The 27860-nt window shown below is 49.0% G+C and overlaps 2 protein-coding genes across 5 annotated transcripts; one reads left to right on the top strand and one right to left on the bottom strand.

Moving 5' to 3' along the window:
• Positions 1–88: 88 nt before the first annotated feature.
• Positions 89–17302, bottom strand: tnfrsf21 (tumor necrosis factor receptor superfamily, member 21). Of its 3 annotated transcripts, XM_086100290.1 has the most exons (8): positions 17050–17302; positions 15101–15223; positions 9759–10161; positions 7068–7731; positions 6376–6936; positions 3244–3509; positions 2093–2330; positions 89–1476 (listed from the first exon to the last, which is right to left on the bottom strand). In XM_086100290.1, the coding sequence occupies exons 3-8, from the start codon at positions 9783–9785 to the stop codon at positions 1247–1249; spliced, it is 1986 nt and encodes a 661-aa protein (XP_085956416.1). In that variant the 5' UTR covers positions 9786–10161; positions 15101–15223; positions 17050–17302; the 3' UTR covers positions 89–1246. The 3 variants fall into 3 exon arrangements, with proteins under 3 accessions (XP_085956416.1, XP_085956417.1, XP_085956418.1); XM_086100291.1 differs by lacking the exon at positions 17050–17302 and having other exon boundaries at positions 15101–15242; XM_086100292.1 differs by lacking the exons at positions 9759–10161; positions 15101–15223; positions 17050–17302 and adding an exon at positions 7932–8304.
• On the top strand, positions 11605–27691 carry cd2ap (CD2-associated protein). Of its 2 annotated transcripts, none has more exons than XM_086100293.1 (19): positions 11605–11986; positions 15584–15741; positions 17299–17467; positions 18147–18247; positions 18603–18729; positions 18816–18994; positions 19623–19710; positions 19812–19906; positions 20809–20907; positions 21068–21121; positions 21387–21423; positions 21577–21639; positions 21979–22126; positions 22227–22336; positions 22986–23101; positions 23565–23648; positions 24454–24644; positions 24881–24944; positions 25169–27691. In XM_086100293.1, the coding sequence occupies exons 1-19, from the start codon at positions 11983–11985 to the stop codon at positions 25208–25210; spliced, it is 1929 nt and encodes a 642-aa protein (XP_085956419.1). In that variant the 5' UTR covers positions 11605–11982; the 3' UTR covers positions 25211–27691. The 2 variants fall into 2 exon arrangements, with proteins under 2 accessions (XP_085956419.1, XP_085956420.1); XM_086100294.1 differs by lacking the exon at positions 11605–11986 and adding an exon at positions 13565–13646.
• The last annotated feature ends 169 nt before the right edge of the window (positions 27692–27860 follow it).

Genomic DNA, 27860 nt, shown 5'->3' with positions numbered 1-27860 from the left:
TCTTCTGGCTTTGTTACACCACGCGCAAAGTGAAGAAAAATCTGCATTTCCTTCAGGACCGCCACATGAGTAACCACCACTCCCGACGTTGTGACAAATATTGAGCTTTTATTGTTGGATTTTAAGCAGTGGCTCCGCTTGGGAATAGTGAAATCATCCACTCACCGCCCCCGTCACCTTCATCTTTGACACGTGGGGGGGGGGGGGGGGGCACGCAGCACGAAGTCTGAGTCAAGGCATCCTCACTCTCCTCTTTGTCCCTCGGTCAAGTTCACAGCAACAGATCTTGAAATCTTTGCTACCGGGGGGGGGGGGGGGGGGGGGTCACGCCGAGGACCAACGTTGCCGCTGCTGTCGCGTTTTTCTTTTTTCCGTTTACTTTTCAGTTCATTTTAGAGTACATGGAAAGAAAACCAGAGTCCGTTCCGTCTTTCTTTGGAATCAAAAGTCATACGTAGACATATTTCAAGTAGACTGTGGCGTATGCATATCTTGTATTGCAGCACGTAATTGTGTCATGCCGAGCAATGGGGGGGGGGGGGACGCAGAATGGCTGGAAAAAACAACAACAATGAAGATGGAGATCGGCGCAAGTTCAGGCACATATGCTGAGGCCTAAAGCCACATCTTGGATAATATGTCGATAAATGGGTGTACTATTTGTTTCATGATTGAAAAGTCTCTTAAAAAAAAAAAGAACAAGAACAATATCGATGTACTGACTTGTTTAAAGTTCAAGCAAATGTTGTTGTTTTTTTCCAGTTTATGGGATTTTGTCGTCAGACCAGCAGCCAGGGAATCCGGTCTGATCCACGAAGTGTGCACATTTTATATTGCCCCCTTACAATGAAAAACATGGACCTCCGAATGACAAACCAATATGGAATCAATCACCGAAGCATAAATTTGAAACAAAACTTGGAGATGGATGCTTTTCAAGTTTCGTTTCGTGATAAAACTCAAGGCCTTATCGAATGCATTTGCTTGGGAGACACCAAGGAGGGACTTTGCGCCCCCCCCCCCCCTCCCGTGTCGGGGTGAATGAAGGAATGACAGAGAAGACGCAATAGAGAATAGGAGGAAGAGGAAAGGTGAAAACGACCGAGCCGAGATAAAGGAATCATTCACAACCTCGCGCATAAAGTTAACGACGGGTCACGGTTGTGCTCAATTTGAACGGTACCAGATTTTCTCGGGGCGACATGTGAAGAAGACCTTCTGGTCTCCTCCCGGGCGTCTTCTTTTCCTACAAAAGGTCGGGGAGGTGGCCGTAGACCGAGTCCAACAGCGTCTGGCTGGCCTCCTGACTTTTGACTCCGGCGATCTCAAAAAGCCGGTCCAACTTGTCCTCGGCGGCGGGGATCTCCTCGATGACGCGCAGCTCCTCGGGGTTCAGGATGTGCAGCATGTCGTCAAAGATGGGCTGCAGGTCGCACGGGTCGAGGCGGACTTGCCGCAGCACCGTGTCTTTCTTCTCTGCGGGGGGGATGACGGCGAAGGGGGAACAAAATGGAAACGGTTGACTTCTCACCGGATGCTCCTTGCAACCGCGAATAAACCGAGAAGCCATGAATACACGCTCACAGACAATTTGGAGTTTGAACGTGAATTCACAAGTTAAATAATCTCAGTAAAATAAGCGAGTCGGGTTCTATTCCCTCGTTTCTTATTTTTTTTTCCCCAGTTCTTAATCACAACACTGAGAAAACGCGGGGGCGAGCAACGCCGGAGTGTTTACCAGCGAGCAGTTGGCAAAGTACAAAACTAATGGCGACCACACGAGGGCGATCATCATCCATTTATTTTCTATCAGGCTTGTCCTCGTTGAGGGTCACGGCCAGGAAACAGGAGCCATTTCAAGCTCTCATTTCTAAATAACCAGATATGTCGTAAAACCGCTTTACGTATGGATGCAATATTTTACATTACAGATTTTTTTTTCATTTATAATTGACAATAAATGAATCCACCGACTATTTAGAAAGTGAAATGCAGAACAAATGAACAACGTTGGATGGAAGAACTGTAAAAATTGAAGAACTATCCCCCGCTCGGCGGGTGAGGTTGAAGACGAGAGCCGCTGCCCACTCACCTTTCGTGATGAACGAGCCGTTCCTACTCAGGGCCGAGTCTTTGCTGGAGGTGGAGTCGCAACGGAGCAGCGGTTCCGACTCATCGTGGAAGAAGCTCTTGGTCCGGTCCACCGGCGACTGCTCGGCACCCGCGGCGCCGCCGCCGCCGCTGCTGTTGCTGGGAGACTCCGGAGGCTTGTGAATGGGACTGAGGCTTTGGCTTACATTCACCGACGTCATCAGCTGGTTGATGTCAAACTGGGGGAAGGCACATCGTTTGGAGTCAAAAGCCAAAGAATCAAAAGGAGTTTGAAGGGGGCTTGCCCAACGTTCTTTGCAAAGAGAGGGAGCGGCCTTCGGGAAAGCCTCCATCCTCTCAGTCTTACGAGAAACGGATAGCAGCATTTTGGACCAACTGGAGACGCTGAATGGAGGATTGTCCGACTCCAAAATCAAGTGCATGACGGTCATCCAGCCAGGATGTGACAAAGGCATGAATCAAAGTGCTCTCGAGGAAGGAGAGGCTTGACTTTAGCGAGCTGCCGAAGAGGAAAGCAGTTGTCGAGTAAGAATATTCGTTAAAAGCTAGATACAGTGGAGAAGATGAATTTGTCTTTTTCATTTTGAAAGCACATCTTTTGAGTCAAGTTGTGACCGCCATGTTTCCTTCATTATCTCCATGCACTGCACCTTCTTATTGTCCTCTGGTGCTCGTATCTGTGCAAAGCCCCTCCGCCCCCCGCCCTCTCCCCTCCGTCTCTCTGGAGCCGTAATGAACAATCTGTTCCAACCAGTAAGGACTGGTTTGGAGATGAGCTCATGAGAGAAGCTCTTGTTTCTCCCCCCCCCACCCCCCCCCCTCCCCAGACTGAAATTGTAAGCACTGCTCGAATTTCCTTCGGTTCTCTTCCATTCAGTGATGACTGCGTCCCAGTGGCGCGGCGCAGCTTTGACAGAATAAGCAATCTCCGTCACACCAGAGAGCGCCTGCTGTGTTTCTAACTGCATAAACCCGCACGACGCAATTAGCGGTCAACACGGAAGCAGAGCAAAGTAGAGCATTTCGGGGAAGCAGGTGCAGCAAACACAACAGAGAGAGCGGCACGTTTATAAAAGCTCCGGCGGGGGGGGGGGGGGGGGGGGGGGGGGTGTTGCGGCCTTTTTCTCCTACCTGCGGGTCGTCCTCCATGACCAGTCTGATCTTCTCCACCACGTCGATGCGGCGCCGACGGTGCAAGGCGTTGATCAGCTTGGCCAGATTGGCGTCGCGGTCCCGAATGGTCCAGTGCTGCAGCGCGGCGTACGCCCGCTCGCGATCCGACGAGTAGCCGCTGCAGAAGGCCGCCACTTCCCGCTCGGTGGCGTTGGCCAGCGACTGATAAAGCTCAACCCACTGGGGGCCCAACTGAGCCGCAACCGCTCGGAGAATGTCCACTCCTAAGACAAAGGGAAACGCGTTGATTTGCCGTCTGGCCGGACACGCGCAAAGACGTTGACGTAGATCCATTTCAAGATCGTTTTCCCATGAATCGATGAAATGAAGCGCGACTCATAGTTCGGAAAAACAAACTCCTTTGTTCTACTGAGCCCAATGAGTCGTCCGATGCGTTTGACTTCAAAGTGCGCGCGCACACACGTGAAATTGTTCATCCACTTTGATAAGCTTCGGTCGGGTTGATCCCTAATTGATGTCCGCAGTGGGCAAACACGCAAAATGCGCAAATCCGGGATGACTGCGAGAGATTAAATGGCTAAACCGTCGGCGGTGGGGGATATATGTCGCACGCACACGCGGACACAAACGCTCACAAAAAACGGGGGGCGGGGGGCGAAGATGAATAAACTGGAGCGGCACGCGGAGCCGCGGGACCTCGCGTGCGGCGGCCTCGCGGGTCAAACGCCCGCCGCCCGGTTGGCGATAAGCGACAGTGACAGCAGAGAAATCCCCCGGCTCCGAATGCCGCGCTGTCCCTGTTCGCCGGATGGCCTAGAAAAGTCTCGCGATGATTCGGCGCGCCGGCCGGCAGACGTGCTCACGAGGGAGCACGTCCTCCATCAATTTGCAGATGGCGAAGGGCACATATCGAGGCGGCCATTTTCTTAGCATTCGCCGCCATGACGAGCGACGCCGGAGTCCAACGGGAGAGCCGACAAACTCATCGTGAGTCAGCTCCTTTGTGTCGCAAAACGCTCGTGACGTGATTTGCTCTCCTAGGGGAAGCCGGTTAAAACCGCGCCGCGCCTGACTTTTGAAATCTTTGAGCGCGAAGGGCGTCCAGACTTTTTCGGTTGAGGGCCGCTGACAGAAAATAGTGGAAGGATGAAAACGCGTTCCCGCTTTCAGCAATTATTTCTCCCTAAGCCCACCGCGGTATCGCGGCACACGGTCCATTCGAACGGGCGCCCCCCCCCCCCCCCACCGGGCCAGAATGTGCAACTCGACATGATTAACGGAGGGGATATTTAACGAGGGAGGACGCTGGGCGGGTCTCATCTTGTTTTTTCCACAACATTCTCCCAACTTGCTTGGGAAATATATATTGCAAATTAAATGACTTCCAACGGAGCGCGACTTGCGAGGTTCTTTCCTAGCATCGCAATTTTTTTGTTTTTTTTAACGGCCCTCGTTTTTTTCCCAACGCGCATCGATGACATCACGGGCATGAATTATTGAACAGCCTTGATGCAAGACGGACGCGGCGCTAATGCGCAGCGGGCAAAGCGTTTTGCACTCGGTTCCGCCGTCCTCGCATCGTCGGCTATGCGACACGTTTACTTGAACTTGAAACGGGGACAACGTACGAGAGCAGATTCTGAGAATACTCGACCCGGTATGACTCACGTTTCCGGTCGCCTCTCAACAAAACGGCAAACCGAGTTCATGGGAGATCTCGCAGCTTTCCTTTTCATTCTCAAGTTTATTGTCTCACCGTTTTAACGACGCCAGTAAAACGGGCCCTTGCAACCTTCAAGGGGAGCCAAGCGTGCACCTTGAAAGGATTACGACGCTCTTTTCGCGATTGCTCCACAAGCTACGCGGCAGCGCGGCGTTGTTCTTCAAGCGCATACGTTAAACACATACACATGGGCGGCAGATGAGTCACGGCATCAGAAAACAACAGCCGTGGCGGCGCAACGGACCACCGAGGGGAAAATCACCCCCGAAAGCATTTGGCTCTTAATTGGGAGGCGCGTTGAACAATGCTTCAACAGTTCTCGGTGAGTTTACCGCCGAAGAGGAATCGCTTTGACTTCACGTACGAGGTGTGGCAGAAGAGTTCCAGGAGCGCCTTTTGCCTTCCTGGAAGAATCTTTCCAGGAAGGCATGACGGGAGGGCCGAGAATGTTGGCAGAGTGCTTTCGACTCCTGGGGGAGGACTGCAAAGTGTCAAACGGTTGATTTTCCCCTCAACTCTTTCGAATCAAGCAAACACCAAATGAGGAGGAGGAGGAGGAGGAGGAGGAGGAGGTGACCCCCCCCCACCCCCCCCCCCCCCACGGGCGCGTCCGCAGACAGACCGGGTTGACCGGTGAGGATGGACCACGACGCGTATGCTCGCTTCCTGAGTCTTAACGTTTGTCTTTTTATCTTCCTCCTATCAAGGCTGCGCATCGCTTTGTCTCCCCGTCGAGGGAACGCTCTGACCTGCGCGCGTACAAAAAAAAAAAAAAAACAGCCAAACTCAATGCGGCTGAAACCAGATTTTTCCAGTCAGTCGCCGAGCACAGCCAGGGGAAGGGGTGGCTCTTTCCTCCTCAATCCGTTTTTCAAAGTCGGGTGTCTCTTTCCTTCCCTGCGTGCGAAACGGCGCTCTCCACCTGTTGCGTGCTTGCCGTCGTGTCAACAGATAATGCGCCATGGAGACGGAGAAAAAGAGAGTCATCGGGCGCCGCGGCAAATGCAAAGCGCGATATGGACGTCGCGCTGAGAAGAAAGCGGGGAAGATAAATACAGAAAGCGGGTTCGACTGAGTGCTTGGATGTAACTCCAAGCGCTGGCGAGACCTCTCGACAGTACAACGGCAATATTGTTCGCTTCCAGACTATCGGGTGTTCGGTGTGGGAAAAAAAACAAGCTCGGTTCGCGCCAGCGAGTCTCCAACACCGAAAGGGAGGCTCATCTTGTCGTAAAACGACTGGAACTACTTCCGAAACGACAACCCAAAATTGTTTTACAGAACGTTAACGGGGGGGGGGGGGGGGGGGCCTGACGTGAAACTCCAATAATGGTATTAATCCTTCGGGGGGGGGGGGGGGTCATGAAAGACGATTGCGTAACGAGTCATCGTAGCGGCGGCCTCACCTTGTCCGTTGGAGTAATAGATCCACTTCTCTTTGACGTGGGCGGGGGGCAGCGGCGGTTTCCTCTGAATTGCCCTTTCCACGATACTGCTCGGGTCCCGCGCGGGGCCTTTCTTCAGTACGCGGGAACTGCGTTTCACACTGCACATCACGATCACCACCAGCGCAAGCAGGAGCAGCAGGACGATCATCCAGGGGAGGTGCTCGTTGATATCGAAGTGATCGGGGGCGCTGGGCCGCGGGGATCCTCTTCGGGTGGGTCGGTTAGGATTGGAAACTCGGTCTCGGTTCGGCTGCGCGGGAATCTTCCCGATTCCAGTCCCGACCTCCGACCCCCCGAGTCCCTCTATTGTCCGCTTATTAGGGACACGCGGAGGGTAAGAATTGGGTTCATCCCACGATTGCTCGCGGCGCGGCAGCTGTCGGGTGAGCGCGGGCGGCGAGGCCCGAGCGCGGTCGCCGGCGGCCGCATCGGCGCTCGGCGCACCGCTGCGAATTTCAGCCCCGAGTTTCCCGTCTTGAGTTTCCCTCAGTTGAATCGCAGCCGAACGTCCGTTGACGCCTGGGCGGAGACGCGGGGATGAAAGTCGAAGGGGGGGGGGGGGATGAGTGAGAACAAATGGCACAAGTCAAGAAAGGGTCTTCGGTTGAACGGGGCTTCGTAAACGCCGTCGACGCTCGACGAGCTCTCACCTTGACGATCTAACGGCGACGAGGAAGATTCCGATGTCGCCGAGTCGCGTCTTTGCGCGGCGGCCGCGGGCGAGGGGGCCGTCGGCGGCGCTCCACACAGATTATCCGTCTCTCTCGTCCCCGCCGCGAGCAGCGTCAACCCCCGAGCTCGGCAGTCCGCGTGGGCTCGGCACTTGAGCGCATTCGACTCGGCGTCGGAGAAAGTTCCTTTGGCGCACGGCTTGCAAATAACATCTTCCGTTTCGCCACCCCGTTTTTTCACCCTGGTCCCGGGGGGGCACAGAGAATGGGGCCGACACTCGGCGCGACCTTCCGCCGACAGGAAGCTGTTCGGAGGGCAGGCGCACACGCGGTCCCGGGAGCTGGCGCAGGGGACTTTCTCCAGCAGGCCCGCGGGACACGGCGCCCGACAGCGATGGCATTGCGCAACGCCGTTTTCGCCTCGCGTGAAAGTACCTTCGGGGCAGGGGCTGCACTCCCTAACGGCGGTTAAGGAACAGTGGGCGGACACGTAGGTGCCGGCCGGGCACTTGTCGCAGACCAACCGGGAGCCGGAATCGGGGTCTTTGTATTGATAATGGCGGGGGGAGAGGAAGGGCAGCTCAGCCGGGTGAGTCGTGTTCAAAACCCGCGCTGAGATTTCCATCGCCAATGTCCACAGGACCTGAGGAAGACACGGCAAGATTCAAAAAGACATTTGTTTGTTTTAAATTGGAAGACATTGTCCTCTCAAGAAACCTACACCAGAAACACCAGGGGCGGGGGGGGGGGGGGGGGGGCGAATGGAGAAAAGGAAACAGATATCGTCCCACTGTTTTTTTTTTCCCCCCCAGATTATTATCGAAACAGCACGTCCTAGCTTGCCTTTAATGTTCCTATGCGGCCGGCGAACAGAAGATTGTGCGGGTATCCAACAGGAAATCTCTTTCACCCACACTGCGGACGCAGCGGTTGTTTTAGAGGAATGGAGCACAGCGCATTAATCCACTCAGGGCACGCTCCCCTTCTCAGGCTCGTCCGACACGGTCGCCGGCCAGAAGGGACACGCGCCAGCTCGGCCCACCCTGAAAGCCACATATTAGTCCACCCCATCCGTCCGTCCGTCCGCCCATCCAAAACGCTTCTCCTCGGCCAAATCCAAACGCTTTCGGTGGACGTAAAGAGGCGCGCGCGTGCATGTTTGCGTGCGAGCGTCACAACAACATTGGGCGGCAATCGCTATCTAATTGAAGAAGGGCTTAATGTGCACACATGTTCGGGATAGGGGCATGCACGTGCCCCCCCCCCTTCGCCGCTTCCTCCTCGCTGACTAACCCCCCCCCCCCCCCTCATGTTCACCCTAAGAAGCACCTGTTGTTTTGTGGCGCCGCATGCCTTCCTCGCACCGTGGTCGCGGCACATTTCAGCTCGGACAAGGAAGGGAACTGTTTGGGTTGGCTCACTGTGAATTTATCGCCGAAAAAAGGCTAATTGAAGATTTATTTGAATTTTTTTCTTTTTTGGGGGGGGGATGTGTCACACTGCTAAGTGCTCATCCATCGTGCCAATGACTTGACACAGGCTTGTGGTTTGAACACATCCTCTTTGCCGTGCATCGCTAGGCTGACTGCTTTCGAAATTGTGGGAGGACACAGTCGGATAAAGAAAACCCACTTACGTTTACAATTTACAAGGAACGCTAATACATTTATTTCCCAACACCTTCACAATCTCGGGTGCTAGCCTCTGCATTAGCATCTCTGGTGGGTACGATATGATTTATTTAAAATTTCCATGTTGATAAATATTAGTTGTGAACTGCTATTTTGTAGTAGCGCGTAAAGATAAATGTAGCCGTTATTTGCTTTACCAATAATGGCATTCATCCAATTTTTGCTCGTGGTTGTGAAGCGCTTTGTATCAGTGAGTAAAAATAGAACACCTTGATACTTACGAACTTACTTTACTTACTGACCGAGCGACCGACCTACTCACTCACTGACACAGTATCGCCTCCCAGTGTCCAAGGCCGGCATAACAGAAGGATCAACGCACCGAATTGAATTACAGCATTAATTCATGACGCACAACCTGTTTCAGGCTTTCCATTCTATTTTATGGCTATTGCCTGTTTTGATCAAGTACAAGATTATTTGGACTTATTAAAAAACAACAACATTCACGTTTTTTTTTGTGGGGAGACTGGAACGATTTAAGTCAATTCAATTCATTTCAGTGGGGTTCAACCAACAGTGGTGCAAAAAAAAAAAAACAAGTTGCGGTTCTTAAGAGATTTTTGGCTCTACAAAAAGTATTCAGACCATGTCTTTGTGGTGACAAGCGATGAGTTGAGAAAGACTTGACTGATATTTCCAGTAATTTGGTCAACACAAGCGCAATGTGGCAAACAAGCACAGCACTGTTACAGCCTTTGTATGGCTTCGCCCACAGTGGAATAACTGGATACTGATGAGATGTTAATAATGTGGGGGGGGGGGGGGGGGGGTTGGAGAGGGGGGGGCGTCGGATAAATGGTCATTGTGATTGAAAATTGTGAACATGTAGGAACAGTGCCCCTGAAGCTCGGTCTGGAATAGACTGGAAACGGATGTGGGAAGAGAAAATAGGCACTGGCCCTTTAAAATGAGAATCTGTTGAAGGAATCCTGAGAATATGCAACGAGACGGTAAAGATTAAAATGAATGCACTCACCACTGCAGAAATGTACATGGCGGACATGGTGTCGATGTGCGGGACTCAGATGAGGCTCAAGCAAACGTCCTTGCCCAAGCTGACAAGATCAACACTTCTCATCTCTGGGTGTCTCTCCGCTCGTCATCCTTCTCCTCAAGTGGAGTAGAGTGTTTTCTAGTCCGGGTCCCCGGATGGAGCGGCTGAAGGGAGTCGGGGATGAGGGCTCGTCTCACAAAGAACGCGGTGCTCGGTCCCATCGCCGTGACGGATGAGGGCCACGCGTGCATCGCCGCCTCGCCCCGTCGCGCGCTCGTTGAGTGAGCAGTGCGGCGCGGTCCTCTCGCCGCAGAGCACCGCGGAGACTCGGACGCGGTGACGTCGCCGGCGGGGCGTGGTTAAGGACGCACGTGCTTTGAGTTTCCTGTCGGGAAGAAGAGATCAGCAGAACGACTGCTTCTCATTCGTGCTATTTACTGTGCATTTCGATATACGTACACATCTTTTTTTTTTTGTTTGTTTCATTATTGCATCAGCCGGAAAAGTGTACGCTCTCGGGACCAAATGCCACTCGGGTTAATTTGACCCAACGTTTCTGGATTACTCATTTTTTTAAAGAGCAGTTTTACATTCAAACAATCAACAAAGGCATTCTTGCATTCAAGCAGGTGCTTATTATCAGAAAGTGCCGAACCTCTCCGCTCGTCCGATATGTGTCAGTGGGGCAAAACATGGTTGTTTGAGCAAGCCACTCAGTCATCTGTTCTGTGCAGTCTGCCATCCAGTTAGCATCCTTCTGCCCAGACATGACGTGTTCACTGTTTTGGCCCATTGAGCGGCGCTCAGCATACACACAAGCTGTCACGCTTACAGCCTCGGGCATCGCCGCAAATAGCAGCAGCTGATAAGCAAGTCCAGCGCCATCTGCCTCCCTCGCACGTGCAACGAAGAGGAGTGGACATGAAGCACAAGGATGGTGGAGATGAAGTGTAATACTTTGCCATTGCACAAGACGGAAAATCCGGATGAGAAGTAGGTCAAATTCAGCAGATGTAGGGAATGGAAAAGCAATGCCGCTTGAAATCGGGAAGGTCGACGGCGCCAAGAGAAATCAAGAATGTTATGACAGTGCGTGACAGGGGGGATAAGGATCGAGTCACATCCTGACCGGCACTTCTGCTTCCTCATCCTGCAGAGGAGCGGTGACATTCAAGCTGGACAAACTACTCGAATGGCCGCGGGGCACCACATTTTCTCAAGCTGTAGTTACCGGTCGATGTAGTTGTGGCTTTGCAGAGCACGATTGGGGGGGGGGGGTGTTGGGGTTAGACCAAGTTGGACCACTCGGTCTCAATCTTTCGAGGGACATGCGTTCACACGTCAACCAAAGTGCATGGGCGGCTCTGGCGCAGATGCTGCCATTCTCCTTTTCGCCACAGCGTGGCGCGCCAACATCATTCTTGAATGGTCCGCCATTCTCGTGTCAGTTATTGACACGGTTACTACACTTCTGGTTCGGTCCGCCTGCCTTAGGACCATCGGATCAATCAATAAATAATCATTTACATACCATAGCAGGCATGGCCCATAAGTCATTGTTTCTCATACCATCCAGTCATGGTTTCATGAAATAAAATGCACACATACACTCGTCCCCCTTCCACCCCGCTCAATGATGAGTGCGATGGCCATTTTATTTTGTGGATATGCGGGACTTGGATTGAATGAAACCCTGATTGTGGAGATGGTATAATAAAGAATGACAGACGAACGCACCCCCCCCCCCCCCCCACCCCATACGCGGAAGCGTTGTGCCACCCAGTTGTAAATGATCTGGCTACGCCCCTGGTGGAGCACTTGTGTAGCAGGGATCAAAATTCCACCATTCATCTGGCCGAACTTTTCCCCCGGCTTTGAAAGGTCGCGAAGTTGCGCGCAGTTTGGTCGTTTTTTGGTGGCAGTCGCTCCGCTGCGATGGAGGCATGTCCAAGGAAGGTGGAGACTCCTGCTCAACTTCCTGCACAATACTCTTGAAGCACCGCCAGGAGACAAGAAGGGAGGCTGCTGCTTGGGCAAGGGCGAATGGATCTACGGCTCTCTGTTTTTTCCCCTAATTACAACCGCATCGTAGTTGTTAACCGTTTATACGCCCATCTTCTCGGCTTGTAGCTCTCGAGTTAGCCGCAAACCTGCCGAATAATCGATTGGCAACGTTTGGTAGCCAAGGCTGCGCAAAAGGAAAGGAATGGGTGAGTTTTCCATGATGTGGCGCTTGTGTCGTTTGCGTGTGCTTTCAAAAAAAAAAAGCCAAACGTTGCTTTTGGCCTCATCGTGCACAAGTCAAGCCCCGCGAAGCATTCCAGCCTCGCGTCGAAGCCTTTAAGTCACACCGTGAGCGTTTGAAGAACGCTGGTTAATAAAGTAAGCAATCCACTTAGGTTAGCTTAGCCTGGGAGGAATAGCGAGCTAGCAAACTCAAGCGAATAAACGCCTCCTCCTTGCCTGCATTAACTCGCTATGTGGACGTAAACAATCTAAAAAAAAACAACGACAACAACTGCTGCTGTCAACGTGTCTAAATCGCGATCTGCAGTTAAGCCACCGATCAATAAAACAGATTTTTTTTTTTTTATGTCTGAACTAAATTGTGTGAAGTTGGCTGTGGACGTGAGTTTCCACCCACTTTTATGATCAGACAAGGCATATTAGTGTGGCCATGTACATGCGGGCAAGCAACTCCGCTTCTCAAACTGATTTCTTGGCTCGTTTGTGTGAATGGCAGTGTTCATCTTGAAATTAGGCTTCGCGTGTAGTTGTGTGGTTACGGTCTTACAACGTAGGAGTAAACGATCAGTATTGTCACTCGAGAGTTAGGACAACAGAATATGCACTGATCATATCTATCGATCTATGGATGTCCGATCACACCATTGTATTGAAATCTACGCGAAACTATTTAGCTTCTAGTTCATACTCTTGCTATTTTGTCCTGATGTTTTAGTCAGCGACGCGTTTTCTTAGTTTGTTAAATTGATTTGGTGGCAGGTTGGCTTTTATGAGCTGCTTCACACCTAACGCGACCCCTTCTGCGCCGAATTATGCAACCTTCCTACCGCATCTCTTGAGGCGGGGAAGTGTGCGTTTTGGAAGACGTGCAGGTGGTTGTGCGCAGTTCAGCTTTGCTATGTTGCAAAACAGGTTTGAAACCTGACATGGTTGGCAAAGGGTATTTTCGAAAGATTACTGGTCTTCGCGTGTATTCTTGTCCGACTGGTATAAAAACAATCATACAAAGCGGTACATGAAAATGGGTTTAAAAATTCCTCAAAAGTGCAAGGAATTTTTAAAAAATGTCTGACTTTGGCTTTCTTGAGGAGACCATTTTGCTTTTCTTTCAAAATGTTCTAAAATGATTTGCAATAACTACTAAACTAATCACAAAAATGTTGATATTTCACAGAAGCATGTTTGTTACTTGTGTAGTAAGCAGAATAGTGCGATGATTTTCCATTTCGACCTGTCGGAGACAGATTTTGCCGGATTCACACACCTCTAATTCACACAAAAAGTCTGGAGTAGCTCATTTGTTTTCTTTTCAGGAGACATGTCCCGTCTGACTTGAGCTCATGTTTACATTTGAAACAACCCACACGCAAAAAAACCACGACGTGCTGCTATCAAAACAAAAGTGACAACGTGGCTCAACAACAACACGGAGGCAAACAGATATTAAACCTATAGCGTGAACGTGGATCGTTTTGACAGTCGTGTTTGACAACGCACTCAAAAACGTCACCGTACCTTGGAATAAGCACACCTTTTTGAAATGTGTTTCGGCGCTGGTGTTCATTTAAATCCCGCGCTCTAGTTTTTCCCAATTGGATTGGAGAAATTGGACTTCTCACTCAGGTATTGCTTTTTCTCAGTTGGCAACTGGCTGAGGGGATTTTCGGCCGTGTTTGTGTGTGACTCTTCTCTCTCTCTCTAGCTTTGATGGCCACACACTAATGACTAATAAACTAAATCTATAAAATTGCGGTTGAGGATGAAAATACAATCAGCCAATATGTCGGTGTAAACAATGTTAGTGATTCAATTCTCTTTTTGGTTTCCTTATCACAGACATTGTTGCTTGTTTGTCGCCGCTCGTGTTTGATTTGCTCTCAAAACGATTGTGGATTCAAGTCCAGAAAAGTCACCTTGAGGCGGTCTAAATTGAAGCCATGAGGTTTGTGAAACGTCCACATCCTGACAGACGGCGACGCGTGAAAGTGAGCCGGAGACTTCCGGCTTTCATGCAGAGAAGCAGCTGCGCGTGTTCTTGCGGCCTGTAATCTCCCCGCGCATCACCTTGCACATCGACGACGACTCAAAAGCGGCAACGATTGTGACGACTCGACAAGATCGCAAATGAATAATTTCTGTGGTGTATGGCTTTGATATTCGCACTTGCGCCATCTCGTTTCACTGCTCGCGTTGCATTGTTGGCATACAAATCGCTGAGTAAACATCGACGCCCTCCCTTAATTCTCCGTAGGCCACCCCGACAAAATGGCGTAACCCCTCGACTTGCGCACTACATCGGGTAGAGCGTGCACATTTGGACGCAGCCGGGGTTAGCGTTACGTCACGCCAACATTGCGGTGCGCTCAAGTCTCCCCCGCGCCGGAAGTTTCAGCGCACTGCGACATCGGACGTGGAAGTGCTGCCTTGCATGCACGCAGTCCATCACACTATCGGGCGACATGCCTGTCAATCGCGTGCCATAAAAGCAGCCCGACAGTGCAGTATTGATTTCTTGGTTGATTGACAGCTTAGAAGTGTCTTAATAATTGGGACTGCTTTTCTGGGACATCCGCCGAGATGACTGAACAACACAATCCCGCCACTTTGCCAGCCACCTTGAGAGCGAACGTGGAATGAAAGCCATATGCCATCTGACTGAATAGTTGCCGTGGCGATCGCTAGTCTGCTTTTCCTTCGTTGTCAAATGCAAATTAAACCAACGCGCGCAGAGATCTTATCTGCCTGGCGGTTCGTGAAACCCACAGCTAGTTTGAAACGACTGCGCACCGATTGGGCTCAAACACTGAGCAGCTGAGATATTTGACAACGGCGTATTGCTACAGGCACTACGACTAGTTTTTCAGGTAGGTACAAGAACATTTCCATCACCGGGAATGTTGTGTTTTCACCGCCATTTTTTGGTTTTTATTATTATTATTATGATTATGATAAGAGACGAAGTGGAACATAGAGTGTGGTGAATATACAAGTAGAAAAAATGGATGCCATGATACTCCTGCGCCAATCAAAGCGTGACATTAAACCCGAGGTGCTACTTGATCACGCCGTTAACTTACTTGGCTTGACCCGCCGTTGCCGCACCACGCGCCGGCTCCTCCGCCGCAGACTCTCGATGTGAGCTCGGCTGGAGTCAAGAAGGCCGGAGGGGAGCAGGCAGCAAGGCTTGCGGACGCGAACCGCTGCCAAAAAAAAAAAAAAAAAAAAGCAGACGGGTTTCATTAGTTGGACCCTTGTCACTATATTGTCCTCAGTTCCAAAAAAAGACATCATTCTCCATCTCTGCCTTCATCATGTTGAGTATTTCCTGGAAATATTACATTTATTCGAGTTATTCGATTAGCACTTCATCAATCTTCATTCATTTCCAATGTCTATTTTATATTGTGTTACGTCTGCTATTTTTTTACTTTCTAGTGTGTGTGTGTGAACCCTCCATGTCGCATGAGTTACGACTTCCTTTTCACTTGGCCTCCCCCTTTTTTTTTTTTTTTTTTTGGTTTTCCTCTCTCCGACCTCCTTCCCGTTGGTCTCCGGAGCAGAGGTGGTGGTGGAGTTTGACTACGAAGCGCTCCATGAGGATGAGCTGACCTTGCGAAAGGGGGACCTCATCAAGAACGTGCGCTGCATCCAAGAGGACGGCTGGATGGAAGGAGATCTCAATGGCAAAAGAGGACTCTTTCCGGACAACTTTGTGAAGGTAAGAGCAGGCGAAAAGACGCCATCCTATTTCTTTGTTTTCTTCTAAATGAGCCGGCATCTGCGAAATCCGCTTTGCTTCGTCCGATGTCGACCTGTTGTTTGCCTTGACATCTAGTTGACGGGGGGTGTATTTGAGTTCAAGGTTCAAGTAGCGACCAATCCCTTCCCTGCACATTTCTAACGCGTCCAATTGATTTACTGTCGGCGGGGACATTTTATGACTTTACCACCAGAGCCATCTGACTTGGAGATTTTCTCTCACAGAGTTGCACCATGACCGTCGTCTACCTCTGCTGCTTCCCCCCCCGTCGTTAAACCCGCGATAGTCGAACCGCTAATCTGCGACGAAGACCGGGTTTGGATAGATAATCCGCTAAGAAGCGAGACCCCGGCGGTTTTGGAACTTTTCTTGAGGCTACCGCTATCCGAGAAGCCGTTTGTCATACCCGCGGCTCCGTTTTTTTCATTGCTGCGACTGCCGAACGGCACGGGGGCAGGAGACTTGCCTCGGGACGAAATGGTAAAGAGATTAAACGTCGCTCTGCCAGGACCGGGATTAGTTGCCATGCATCTTCTTAAAGTATCCTCGGGTCACGTGAGCGCGGTTCTTTTGCCCCGGATCGCGATTCTTGGTCTTCCTTTGTCACTTTGGACAGTTGCACGACATCGCATTGAGAAGGGCGGTCGACCGAGGGACCCCAATTATTCACGCGCACGCGTAGAATCCGTGAGGGCTGTGGCCGAATGATCTGTCGGGTTATGTTTTCATAGCGGGAGCGACGTCGGGACACACACCTGCAGCCGCGCACGCTTACACGGCGCAAGCGAAGCGAACTTCCTATTTCATGGAAGTGCGAAGTCAGCGTGAGCCAGGAAGCCGGGCGGTAAACCCAGCCATTGTTTAGCGAAATAGAACGTTCCCGCACCGACGCTGTGGTTGTCTCGGCTTCAATTTGGGATGGTTTGTCACTCGCCTCAAATTCAAACGATGTCGGCCGGTTCAATGTTTGATTTTATCAATGACCATTGACGATGCTCATTTTGTTTTCCTGACACGCGTGATTCCAAAATGGACCTTTTGAAGGAAAAGCCGTTCAGAGAATGCGCGGATGGAGAAAGGGAACTTTTAAGGAACCGGGAGAGGCCTTGACATCGCTTTTCATCATCGATGAATTGCCGTTGTCATTGTCTGCTGTGTCGAATGATGTCACTGACATGCTTTAAAGAGTGACTGCGAGAACAAAACAACCCGGCACGCGCAAACAGTTGGTAACAGAGGCAAGAAGAAAAAAAAAAAAAAACTCACCAACTGTAAAAAAAAAAAAAAAACTGCAGGGCGGCCATCTGCCTCGGCTAGTCGGGTTGAGCTCAACAGGTCAGTTAGCGGGACAGAGGGTAGCTAGAGAGAGGGGGGGGGGAAAACAGGATAAAGGGGTCAGCGGTGGGACGTGTATTTTGGTGTGGTTTTAGCTTCGACTTTGGGGAAACGGGGATGACACCTCGACGACACCAATTTCTCAAACGTTAAATGTTCATCATGTTTGTGTTCTCCAAGGAAATCAAACAGGAGGCCAAGGAAATGAAACATGAACCCAAAGAGCAATCCGCTCAGCCTCTGAAGAGAGAGAAGTCCATCGGCAACGTTGCCAACTTGGTTCAGAGGATGAGCACCATCGGGATCCCTACCGGTGGTTTCCAACCACGGCCGACGGCTGCCACAAAGAGTAAGGAATACCTTTGCAGATGAAAAAAAAAAAAAAAATACAGGTCAATCCATATGTTTTTTTTTTTTTTTTACTTTTATGTTGCCTAACATGGTGAAACGCCTCCGGACACATCGTTGTAGAAGTCACGAAGTCCAGAGGGCTTACAAGGGTCGAGCAAAAAAAAAAAATATATATATATATATATATATATATCAAATTTGTTTAATATATTTATTTCTTTTTTAATAAATGTGAAGTTTCCAACAATTCTCTGTCATTTTAAGGTCAGTGTCGAATGATGGAATTGATAAAACACAAGTTTAAAATCATTTTAGCCCAAGGCTGAGATTAAAAAAAAGAAAGATTGTACCGTTTGTAATCACGCGCTGCCTATTTTGGCAAGACCTAAAAATGCGCTTCCAGAATGACACTGCAAGAAAATTGATTAAAAGTGATTAAACCAAGTACTCACTTTTTTTGTCAACCATTTCCTTGGCTGCTGTGCTTGAACACGGCAGATCCAAATAGTTTTCACCATTTCCTCCGACATTTTACATGTTGACACTGCTCATACCGCCCCCTTTTTCTAATCCTAGAAGCCCTGCACGTATGAACATGTTTAAAAAAAAAAAAGGGCGCAGAGCTGAAGTCACATAGCCGGTTTTTGTTTTACGACCTGCCTACCTTCTTTTCACAGAGTTGAAGAAGAGACAGTGCAAAGTGTTGTTTGAGTATCAGCCGCAGAACGAAGATGAACTGGAATTAAAAGCGGGAGATATCGTAGACATCACCGAAGAGGTATTGTCTCCCATCGTTTGTTTTTAAGAAGCCAGCGGGTTGCATCAAATCGACTCTTTATCGTCTGCTTTATCCGACAATGCTGGAAGACGTTTCGTTTGACGCACCGATGAGCGTGTTTGTCACGGAATAGGTTCCGAAAGGTTATTGCGAACCTTCCGGTGTTCTGGCGAAACAATGTAGAGCGCGAGTCAGAGAGAAGCGCGCACAAAAGTAGCGTCATGTTTCACTTACCGAAAAACAGCTTTTTTTTTGCACAGTTTGCAATTCCGCGAATATTGAGGACTCGATACCAGGTTAGCCGTCGCCGGGCCGTCGTCGGCGGTCGTCCCGAATTGGCTCTCCTTGCGCGCAGGTCGAAGAGGGTTGGTGGAGCGGCGTCATCAACGGCAAGTCAGGACTCTTCCCTTCCAACTTTGTCAAAGAACTGGACGTGGCGAAAGAAGACGGAGACTCCAACGGCACAACCCCAGAAGAGGCCGGTATGAGGCCGAGAGCCGGCCGAGAGACCTTTTCGCCCACTGGTCGCTGACTTTTCCCGTTTGCCCTCACCGCATCTCCTCCGCAGATGGACACGGCGCGGAGAACGCAGTGACCCCGTCATCGCCCCTGCCGGCTTCGGGCAACGGAGCGATTGTCCAGCCCAAAAAAATCCAGGGGATTGGTTTTGGAGACATTTTCAAAGAAGGCTCGGTAAAATCAAAGGTCCGAATTCCCCACCTGGATACAGAAGACAAAAAGGAAAATGTGAGTTTGATGACGGTCGCAACACACGTTACATTTGGCAAGTATAGGACGTCCGCTTTTCACAATACACGCAGCTCTGTGTTGACTTGCATGGCTTTAATTTTGGAGGTGCTCAACTCTCCACATCTCGAAATAATAACCCCCCCCCCCCTTCCTCTCTCTCTTCTTATCTCTTCACAACAGTCATTGCGCATATGCTCTCTTTTTTTTTTTTTTTTTTTTTTTTAAACTGAGTTTGCTATTTCCATTCGGCATTGAATAGACAACATGGCACACGTATGAGCGCTCACCTGGCTTTTCACACGCACCGGCAGTTGCAATTGGAGGTTTCCTTTTGGCGATGTCGAAAGGAAACGTTGCATCGGTTGTCAACTTGGGTGTGTTTTTGCATCGGTCCACCCATCCATTTTCTCAAACGCTCTCTTGGATGATTGAGCTGATTATATCGCCCAAATCCTCAAGAACTTAAGCACCCTGCAAAGGTGCCCCTATTTTTGTAGCAACCACGTTTTCATTTTCCTTTGACTCCTTTCTTGCAATTAATGCTGTACGAGCTTTTCCATATGAAGTCCCTTGTCCATTGACGTGCCATCAATCATTTCCATCTTTCACGTTTGCTGCATTTCAGCCACTGCCTTCATTACCATCAGCCGCAAAGCCCGCCTTTGCCAACGTGACAGAAATGCAGAGGGGCGACGGAGAGAGCAACCCCAAAGGTAAAAATACCTGCCGGCCTTTTGCGCGTGTCGTGTTTTTTTTTTTTTTTTTCCGATCCTATACTTCCTCTTCTGAATCTTCACATTCCCGACATCCAAAGCTAAAGACTTCTGTCGGGTCACCTTCGCTTTGGAAGCCACAAATCAGGATGAACTGACTTTGCGCGAGGATGACATCATCTCGATCATCAGCAAGGTAAGATGTTGCTCGGTGTCCGAATGCACAAGAATACGAATGACTTCGGGAAGTTATCATTTCAACCGGCGTCACCTGCGCGTTTTCAGACCCTCAAAACCCACAAAATGGTCTGACCACCATCGGTGAACTCAAAAGATAAGTTATTTAAAACAAAACAACAATATAGACATGTACAGTACCTGCAGTTGCCAAGAGAATACGACAGAAGGGAATTCTGCCCTCTGGTGGTGAACGGTGCGATTACAATTTACAGTTGCTTAGATCACCTCCGTCGATTCTGACTTTTTTTTTTTTTTTTCCCCCTTCTGCGCAGATTTGGTTGTGTTCTTGGCCTAAAGGCAAAAGCTAAGAATTAGCGTGGGAAGTTGCTGCCACCAAGTGGAGTTATTTGGACATACACTCTGACCATTTACTTTATTTTTTATCATTGCATCATTAATATGGGGGAAGTGTCTTCTGGCTTCAAATGACAGACATATATATTTACTTTCCGCTTTTAATTTACACACATGATTTGAAGATATATATTACTATAGAATAACTTTACTGAAACCCGCATTTTTAATTCCACTTGTTTTATTGATGAATCTGTCAATGGTCAATCAATGGGTCACTCGCATCGCAATTGCGTAAGGTGGTCCATAGCATTGTTTTTCAATTCGAATCCATTTTGCTCCTGATTTCATTCCAGCAACCGTTTTCCGCAATCTTTTCAAGGGACAGTCGCGCGGTTACAAAGCTGCGGTCTAGTTCCTAGATGGCTTCGTGAGTGAGCGCACTCCCGGCCACTTGCCTTCCCCCCCGTGTTCGTGCGTTTACCTCCTTAACCGGACCGTACAAGTTGTCCGTCGTGGAATCGATGGGCGCCTTTTGACATTTCCATCCCTTCTCTGCGACAGGACACAGGAGAGCCCGGCTGGTGGCGAGGAGAAGTGGGAGGCAAGGAAGGCGTCTTTCCGGACAACTTTGTCGTCATGCTTTCAGAGGGCGAAAAAGAGGTAAGGTCACACACAGCAAGTTAGTTCGATCAAATCTTTCTGACGGGCCTTCCACAAAAAAAAAAAATCCCTGAAACCAGGGCTGAACCTTTTTGGCGACAACTCCCAAAAGTATGTTTGTTGCAAACCAATAAAAAGATCAATGCCCAATCTGTTTCAGGCTTATTTATCTCGAGGGTCGCGCAAGTCCTCGCTGAAGCACGACCCCGAAGAGGTAGGACGTCCGCCACGTCTGTCACCCCAAAAAAACCGTGCTCTTGAAGGAACGCGCAGGGAGACGTCGGGCAGCGAGGGCGCCCGTTAAGAGCGGCCGTCCACTTTGTTTGGGACGTCTTTCTTTTTCATTGAATAGTCGTCATGCTACGGTTAAAAAGAAATGCTCTTATCTTCTTACAGTTTGACACGGTGACTCCCGATTGAGTCTCCGGAGACTTGACTTCCTGCCGCCGACTTTTCATTGCTTCTATTTCTTCTTTCAGAAACCAAAGAAGCCCCCTCCGCCGTCAAAACACATCGGTAAGCGCCTGCGACACACCGTTCATTCCGAAGGAACTTGATCAAGAGTTGAACAAACTATTATCCTGGACTCCACAACTGGTTGGTTGCGGTACCTTCCGACATTTTTATTTATTTATTTTTTTTTTTTTTGGGGTCCATGCTCCTCAACAGCTCTCAAACCAGAAGTTCCCAGCGCTGACAAGAAGCCTCACGCCATCAGGCCAGAGGACAAAGGTACACCTCCCTTCATTCTCATTTCTCGGATGCAGTAACCTGGGGGGTTGAGGGGGGGGGGGCAATTAAGGCTCACGCCTCCACCGCAAAATGTCTGCCATGCAATCAGAATGATACGTCTCGAATGTTACACATTTGGCTTTTTGTTTTCCTTTACCGTCAAGTATTTTGAGGAAACGCCGACGCCGGCAAAAAGCTCGTTGCTATCGTTGACATAAAACACGTTTTTCTGTGTTTGGTTTTTTTTTTTTTTTTCCCCCAAACTTCACCTGACAATTTGGGCATTTTAGTGGCTTTGCGTGGTTTTCTCCATCTCCGAATGCGTTTGCTCCATTTCAGTTGACAAGCCGATGCCAGATCCAAAACCACACAAGCCCGCGGCCCCGCTCCCACCCAAAAAGCCCGTCCCGCCTCCTGGCAAAGGCAAACCGGCAAACCTGCCACCCAAGCGGCCAGACAAGCCTCTTACTCCGTCACCAAATTTGAAGTGGGTCCGATGTCTTCTTTTCTCCCAGCATTGTGCTATTTCGAACGATCTCTGGAGTGATTTGGTTTCTTGTTTTTTTTTTTTGTCCCCCCCCCCCCAGACATAATGGGGAAGTGCCAACATCTCGTCCAAAGCCAGACTTGGACCTATTGCTTCCCCCCAAGCCCAAAACACCCTCAATGGACACAGGGGACAAATCCTTGGAATCACGTATGTATCGATTTTATTTTTCTTTCCCAATTGCCATTTTCACAATTTGGACTTGAGCCACGCGTGTCCCACAAGCTCCAAAGGTTTATTTTAAGTATTTAAGCGGAGATGGGAAATAATCTGAAATCCGCTGTTCGCCCTTCACTGCAGAGTCTAGCGGAGCTGGGGGGGGGGGGGGGGGGGGGGGGGGCACTTCTCTGCTCAGCAACAGCGAGTCTGACAAGTTGTCATGATACAAGAACATGCAATAGTCGGCGTCCCCGTTTTCTTGCGCGAGCAGCTTAGTGTGACGCAGGTGCAAAGACCTGCTCAACGCCACAGTTGCGGCTCAACAAAGTGGCTCGATTTTATTCGGGTGTCGTTTCGATTCGACTCTACGCCACTCTCATCAAGCGGATCGAACTCGCCGATCGACCGTCATGTCATTTTGAGCCATGACCGTCGTCGATCGGATGCGCACAATCCGCATTTTTTTGCGCTCCTTTTTACACCCCCGCCAGACAATCGTGTGACACCGCGTTCCCACGAGCGGGCGCGCACGGGAAAAATATTCTCGCGCTGACTGGACTTCTTCTCGAACCGTCAAATGTTAGCTTCCAATAACCCCCCCCGAACAATATTTATCTCTGACCTCTTACTCTCTCAACAGCTCTGATGAGTTTCGATGAGGTTTCCCCGAACTCAGAAAAGCTGTCTCATCCCACCGCGAACAGACCAAAGATCACCGGCCGCAGGTTGCCCGCCCAATTCGGCGGAGGGCATTCGGTGAGCGCCTCACTCGACGCTCGTCGTGCTCAACAATTACGCGTTGCTTTAATCACGCGCTCCAAAAAAAAAGCTCCGACGGCATGGACGTACCGAACCTTTTTTGCGCCTTTGTTTGTTTCGGCGGCTGCCGTTGCCAAATGAGCGCATCTTCTCAAGGACACGAGTCCCCAATCGTCACATTGATTTTCAATCATGCCCGCACGCGGTGAAACGCAGATTTAACGGTTGGCCATCTTTCACGCTGAGGCGGCCCCACTGCTTTTCTTGCCTCCTGTAATTGTTCCGAGCCGAGGCTCGCGTCGCCACATTTGAAATAGCCGACAAAAATCCGTACGTCATACGTGTTGAAATATGGATCATTTCACATTGTTTTTTTTTTTGTTAGCAGTACTAGGAGTAGTCGTATTGTTGTTGTCCTTCCTAAATCGTTAAAAAAAAAAAGAACAACCCCCCCCTGTAGCCCAACAAGGAGAACGCCGTGGAGAAATCCCTCAAGTTCGACGAGGAGGATGGCGGCAAACTAAAGCTTCTGGAACCCAGAAAGGTCGTTTGGATTTCTTATTTACCTGCTTTTTTTTTTTTTTTTAATCATACCGATGTGCATTCATATGTGGAGAAGGTCGCTAGCTAACGCCGTACTTTTCTTATCAGAGACCTCATTTAATTGGCTGCTTTCACAGACATCAATTGTGAGCACTGTGTGCTCGGGGGCACCGCATCGCTTTGCAATTATTATTTGGGATTGATTTTTCACCCTCCGATTTGCAAAGGAGCAATTTTTCCTGACATCACTGATGACACAGTATTAGGAGCAACTCGGAAATTTGGAACTTGCTCAGGAGTTTTTGACTTCATTCACCCTAATTCCGATGTCTAATCTTTTTTTTTTTTTTTGATCTAATCGTCCACATTCCAAAAACAAACGCCAAAATACAAACACTAATGTGAACGGCGAACTTTTTTTTTTATTTTTATTTTTTCTTTCCTTCTGAAAGCTGTTGAACACCAAAATCTCCCGTTTAGGGTCATGAGAGCCTCTCGGAGAATGAACTTCACTTTTTGCATCGGTGACGGATGAGCATTGAACGCATATCATTTTTAGAATGAATGATTTGTTTTTTGTTTTTTTTAAACTTCAAAAGGGTCCTGCTCTTTTTTTTTTGTCGTTTACGCTCTCATTTCCCTTATAATGCGAACCATTCTTTCTGGAGTTCATTTCTCCCTCTCGTGCCGTTTTGGCTCAAGTTCTCTATTTTCACTTCTCTCATAGTCAATTCCAAAGTACTGAAATTAAATATCATGCACCCCCCCCCCCCCCCACACCCCTCGCCCCAATCCTCCCTCCGCAGCTTTCCGCACACAACCTGTCGCCGTCATCGCATAAACACAGCGTGGAGGCCAAACCCGGCCCGGCGGCCGCAGCCTCCGGCTCGGAAAGCGGTTTCCAGGGAAGGGAGGATCCCAAATCCCAGATGGAAGCGCTCAGAAGTCAGATGAAGGATCTTCTGCTGTCAGTGGAGCTGTTCAAGGCCCAGCAAATGTAATTCTTTGATAGCAAACTTGCGAGCTTGCGGAAATGAAGGCACGACCCAAGTTTCTCTTTCGGCGGCATCTTAAGATGCAGGGTCGCTTTTATAAACTCAAGCGCTGCTATGACTCCAGTCGCTGCGCACGTAATAAGCTGATCTGGCAAAGAGCAGCGATTGAAACAACAGCCGACACATTTGGCGTCGACGAGGGCAATCAATTGAAATGTATGTTTGTGCCTATTTCTAGGAAAGAAATAACAGAGCTTCGTGGAGAGTTGGATGAGGAAAGGCAAAAGCGCGTCGCCCTGCAGGTACTATCGATCCCCCGAACCACATACGCCGCCTTCTCCGCATGGAGCGCGCTCTTGAGATCAAGCCACATTATTGATGGCCTCGCCGACAGCCACAAACAACATTCGCGCACATGTTGCAAACACTCGCGCCCAAAGAAATCCAAAATCCCGAAGCAAGACAATGGCTCGGAGTGTGGGTCTAAACCTCGGTTCTGAGCGCTTTGCATTCCGTGTCGTCTCAGATGGAGCTCGATAAGCTAAAGATGGCTGTCCACTCAACGTGAAGCTGAGCTCGGGGCGGGGGAGCTCAAGGTCCAGCTTTCTAGCCTGACGACCAACGAGAGAGCCGGGTTTTGGGGGGGGGGGCAGCGGGAGGACGACGACCAACAGACAGTTGAATGGGCAGAGAGACGGTGCAATCATTTTCACATCTACAAATTCACCTCCCCGTATTTGTGAGATTGAATTTTTTGCACATATTTTGTTTTCAAGCTCGATGTAATTAAATTACAAATGTATATTTTTTTTTTGCCAACACAAAAAAAAAAAAAAAAAAAAACGAGGCCTTACTTTTAAACTACTGTGTCTTTTCCATCCCCCTCCCGCGCTTCTCAAACGGCCTCACGACAGAGGGTCGCTCTCAGTACTACTGACTCCATACAAAGCGGAGCATCCTAATTTTCTCCCGCAACTTTGCAAAGCGCTCTTTTTTCATTTGGTCCTCAGGACAGATCATTTCCCCTCTCCTCTTAACAAGGCGCCTGCTGTTGCTGGAATTGAATCGTTCTTTGCAGCGTCCCAGAGGACGCTGACTCTCTTCTATATTTGTCCGCTCTTTTTGGATGCATTTTCTAGCATTCCTATCCAGGGAAACACTACTGTGCCTGTCAAAAAATAAAAATTGTACGCGTCGTTCTGGAGCTTAACATTTACCCCGACGGAGTCCGAAAATATCCCATCTCGATATTGTGTATGTATATTTTTTTTTAAACTCGACCGACATGCGGAAGAAAGGAGTTTTTCTGGCTCGTGCCTAAGGATGTTTATACAGAAAAGCCGGAGTCTCGTTTTCATCATCTCTGCGGCTTGCTTACTTGTTCTACTCAGGCCACCGTCCATCAACTCCCAGGTGGTCCGGTCTACCTCTTCTTCTCGTCTATCCCCCCCCCCCTTTTTTTTGTTTTTGTTTTTTCAAAGTGAACAAAAAAACTTGTCTCGCTGTTTTTGTGGTGATTTGTCAAAAGCCTGTTCATTGCTCATCAGTTGTGTTTTTGTAAACGAGCTATTTGGGCCACATGGGGGGGAGGGGGGGGGCTATGATTTTCATGAGCTTATGAGAATGAAGACATTTTAACGAGTGATTTTTTTCCAAAAATGCCAAAATGTTAACAGCGGCCACTGTCTTTCGCCCAAAAATGTTGCTTCAAAGCCCTCCCGGTGAGATGATTTTGGTCTGTCGCTTTTCATGGTGGCGTCGAGGTACCAAAACATCAACTATTTCGTTGTATTTGGGGAAACTTGAACTAAAATTGAACTTGACAATATCCTGACAGCCACACGAGGTATTATGACACGTTATATTTCATCGTTATTTTCTTACGCTTAAGACTCCAATTTCTTTAGTGTTGATAAATTCTTGTTTTCAGGATGGCTCGAATATTTCTCGGTATTTTGGGTCAGGGTTCACATTCCAAATAGTGAAAAGAGAACTGGAAGAACACCGACAAAAATCGTACTTTTGTTATTAAAAAAAAAAGTCATCTTATACCCGCTGTACTACTTTGTTCAAGACAATCTTCCCAAACCGTCTCTAGAATTTTAATTAGCAATAAGCTGGTTGTTTGCTGTTGAAATGGGTGTCAAAAATGATTACGTTGATACACGTGGCATATCCAGGTTCTGACCCCCCCCCCCCCCAAAAAAAAGCTAACAAAATCGCTTTGTACAGTTCCCCAAATTTAAATTAAGATAAGAAAACCTTTATTAGTCTCGCAATGGAGAAATTCCCAATTCACAGCAGCAAAGTTATAAAAGGAAGAAGTAGAATTATGAACACTTGGTGGCGATGTCACAATGTACCGACGTCTCAGACTGCTCTGCGCAATATTTTCTTAAGCTAAAGCAATTTCCGAACACGTTAGCAGGCTGCCTTTTAAGCAATAAGATCATCTAGCATTAGCTAGATGCTAATGATGCCGGGCACCAAGATGAGAAAAAAAAAAAAAAAAAGCTCTTGAAACACCCCTTTGGGCCTCCTGCTCATGTGTGCCGCACGACCGAGTTTGAATTATTATCATTGTTGTCGTGAACAGTTTTTTAAAAAATGATAAACGTCACCAGTGTCTTAAGGGCGCGACTTCCAAATCGTCCGTTTTGTTTTTGTGTTGCGGATCAACTTGCACACTTTAAAAGGGCGTCGGTGGTCTTCAATTGTGTTTTCATATGAATGCTCGTCGCCTCCGTGCCTGACATGTCGGATGCCGTCTCCCTTTTCGCCTTTTGACGACACGGCTGCTCGATTTGATAATCACATTGTGGGCAAGAGGGATCGGGGAGAGCCGTTGGATGTCGCCTATGTACTGCGCTTTATTTTTCTATCCTGTACATTCCGGAGATTGACACCAAGAAACGCCGAAATCTGCACATTTACGAGTTGAATTTCTAAATAATTTTGTTTACATGAATTGTATCCTTGCATGAGCTGACCCCCCCCCCCACCCCCACCCCCAAAATATAAATAAATATCTATTTACTATCAAAATTGACATGCATATTGCCTCCATTTCTGCACCACGAAACTTGATTGGCATTCACAGTCGGAGGACCACGTGAGACTCGTTTCAAGCTAGGAGAAAAAAGAAAAAAAAAAGCATATTTGTGGAAATATTGACTGAAAGATATTCTCACAGCAAGGGAGGGCATTCCTGAGGAAAT

Source organism: Hippocampus guttulatus, chromosome 20 (assembly GCF_054856545.1).
Source record: "Hippocampus guttulatus isolate MCC_2025c chromosome 20, RoL_Hgut_1.0, whole genome shotgun sequence".
NCBI lineage: Eukaryota > Metazoa > Chordata > Actinopteri > Syngnathiformes > Syngnathidae > Hippocampus > Hippocampus guttulatus.
The sequence above is the reverse complement of the archived record's forward strand: the minus strand, read 5'-3'. Positions and strand labels throughout refer to the sequence as shown.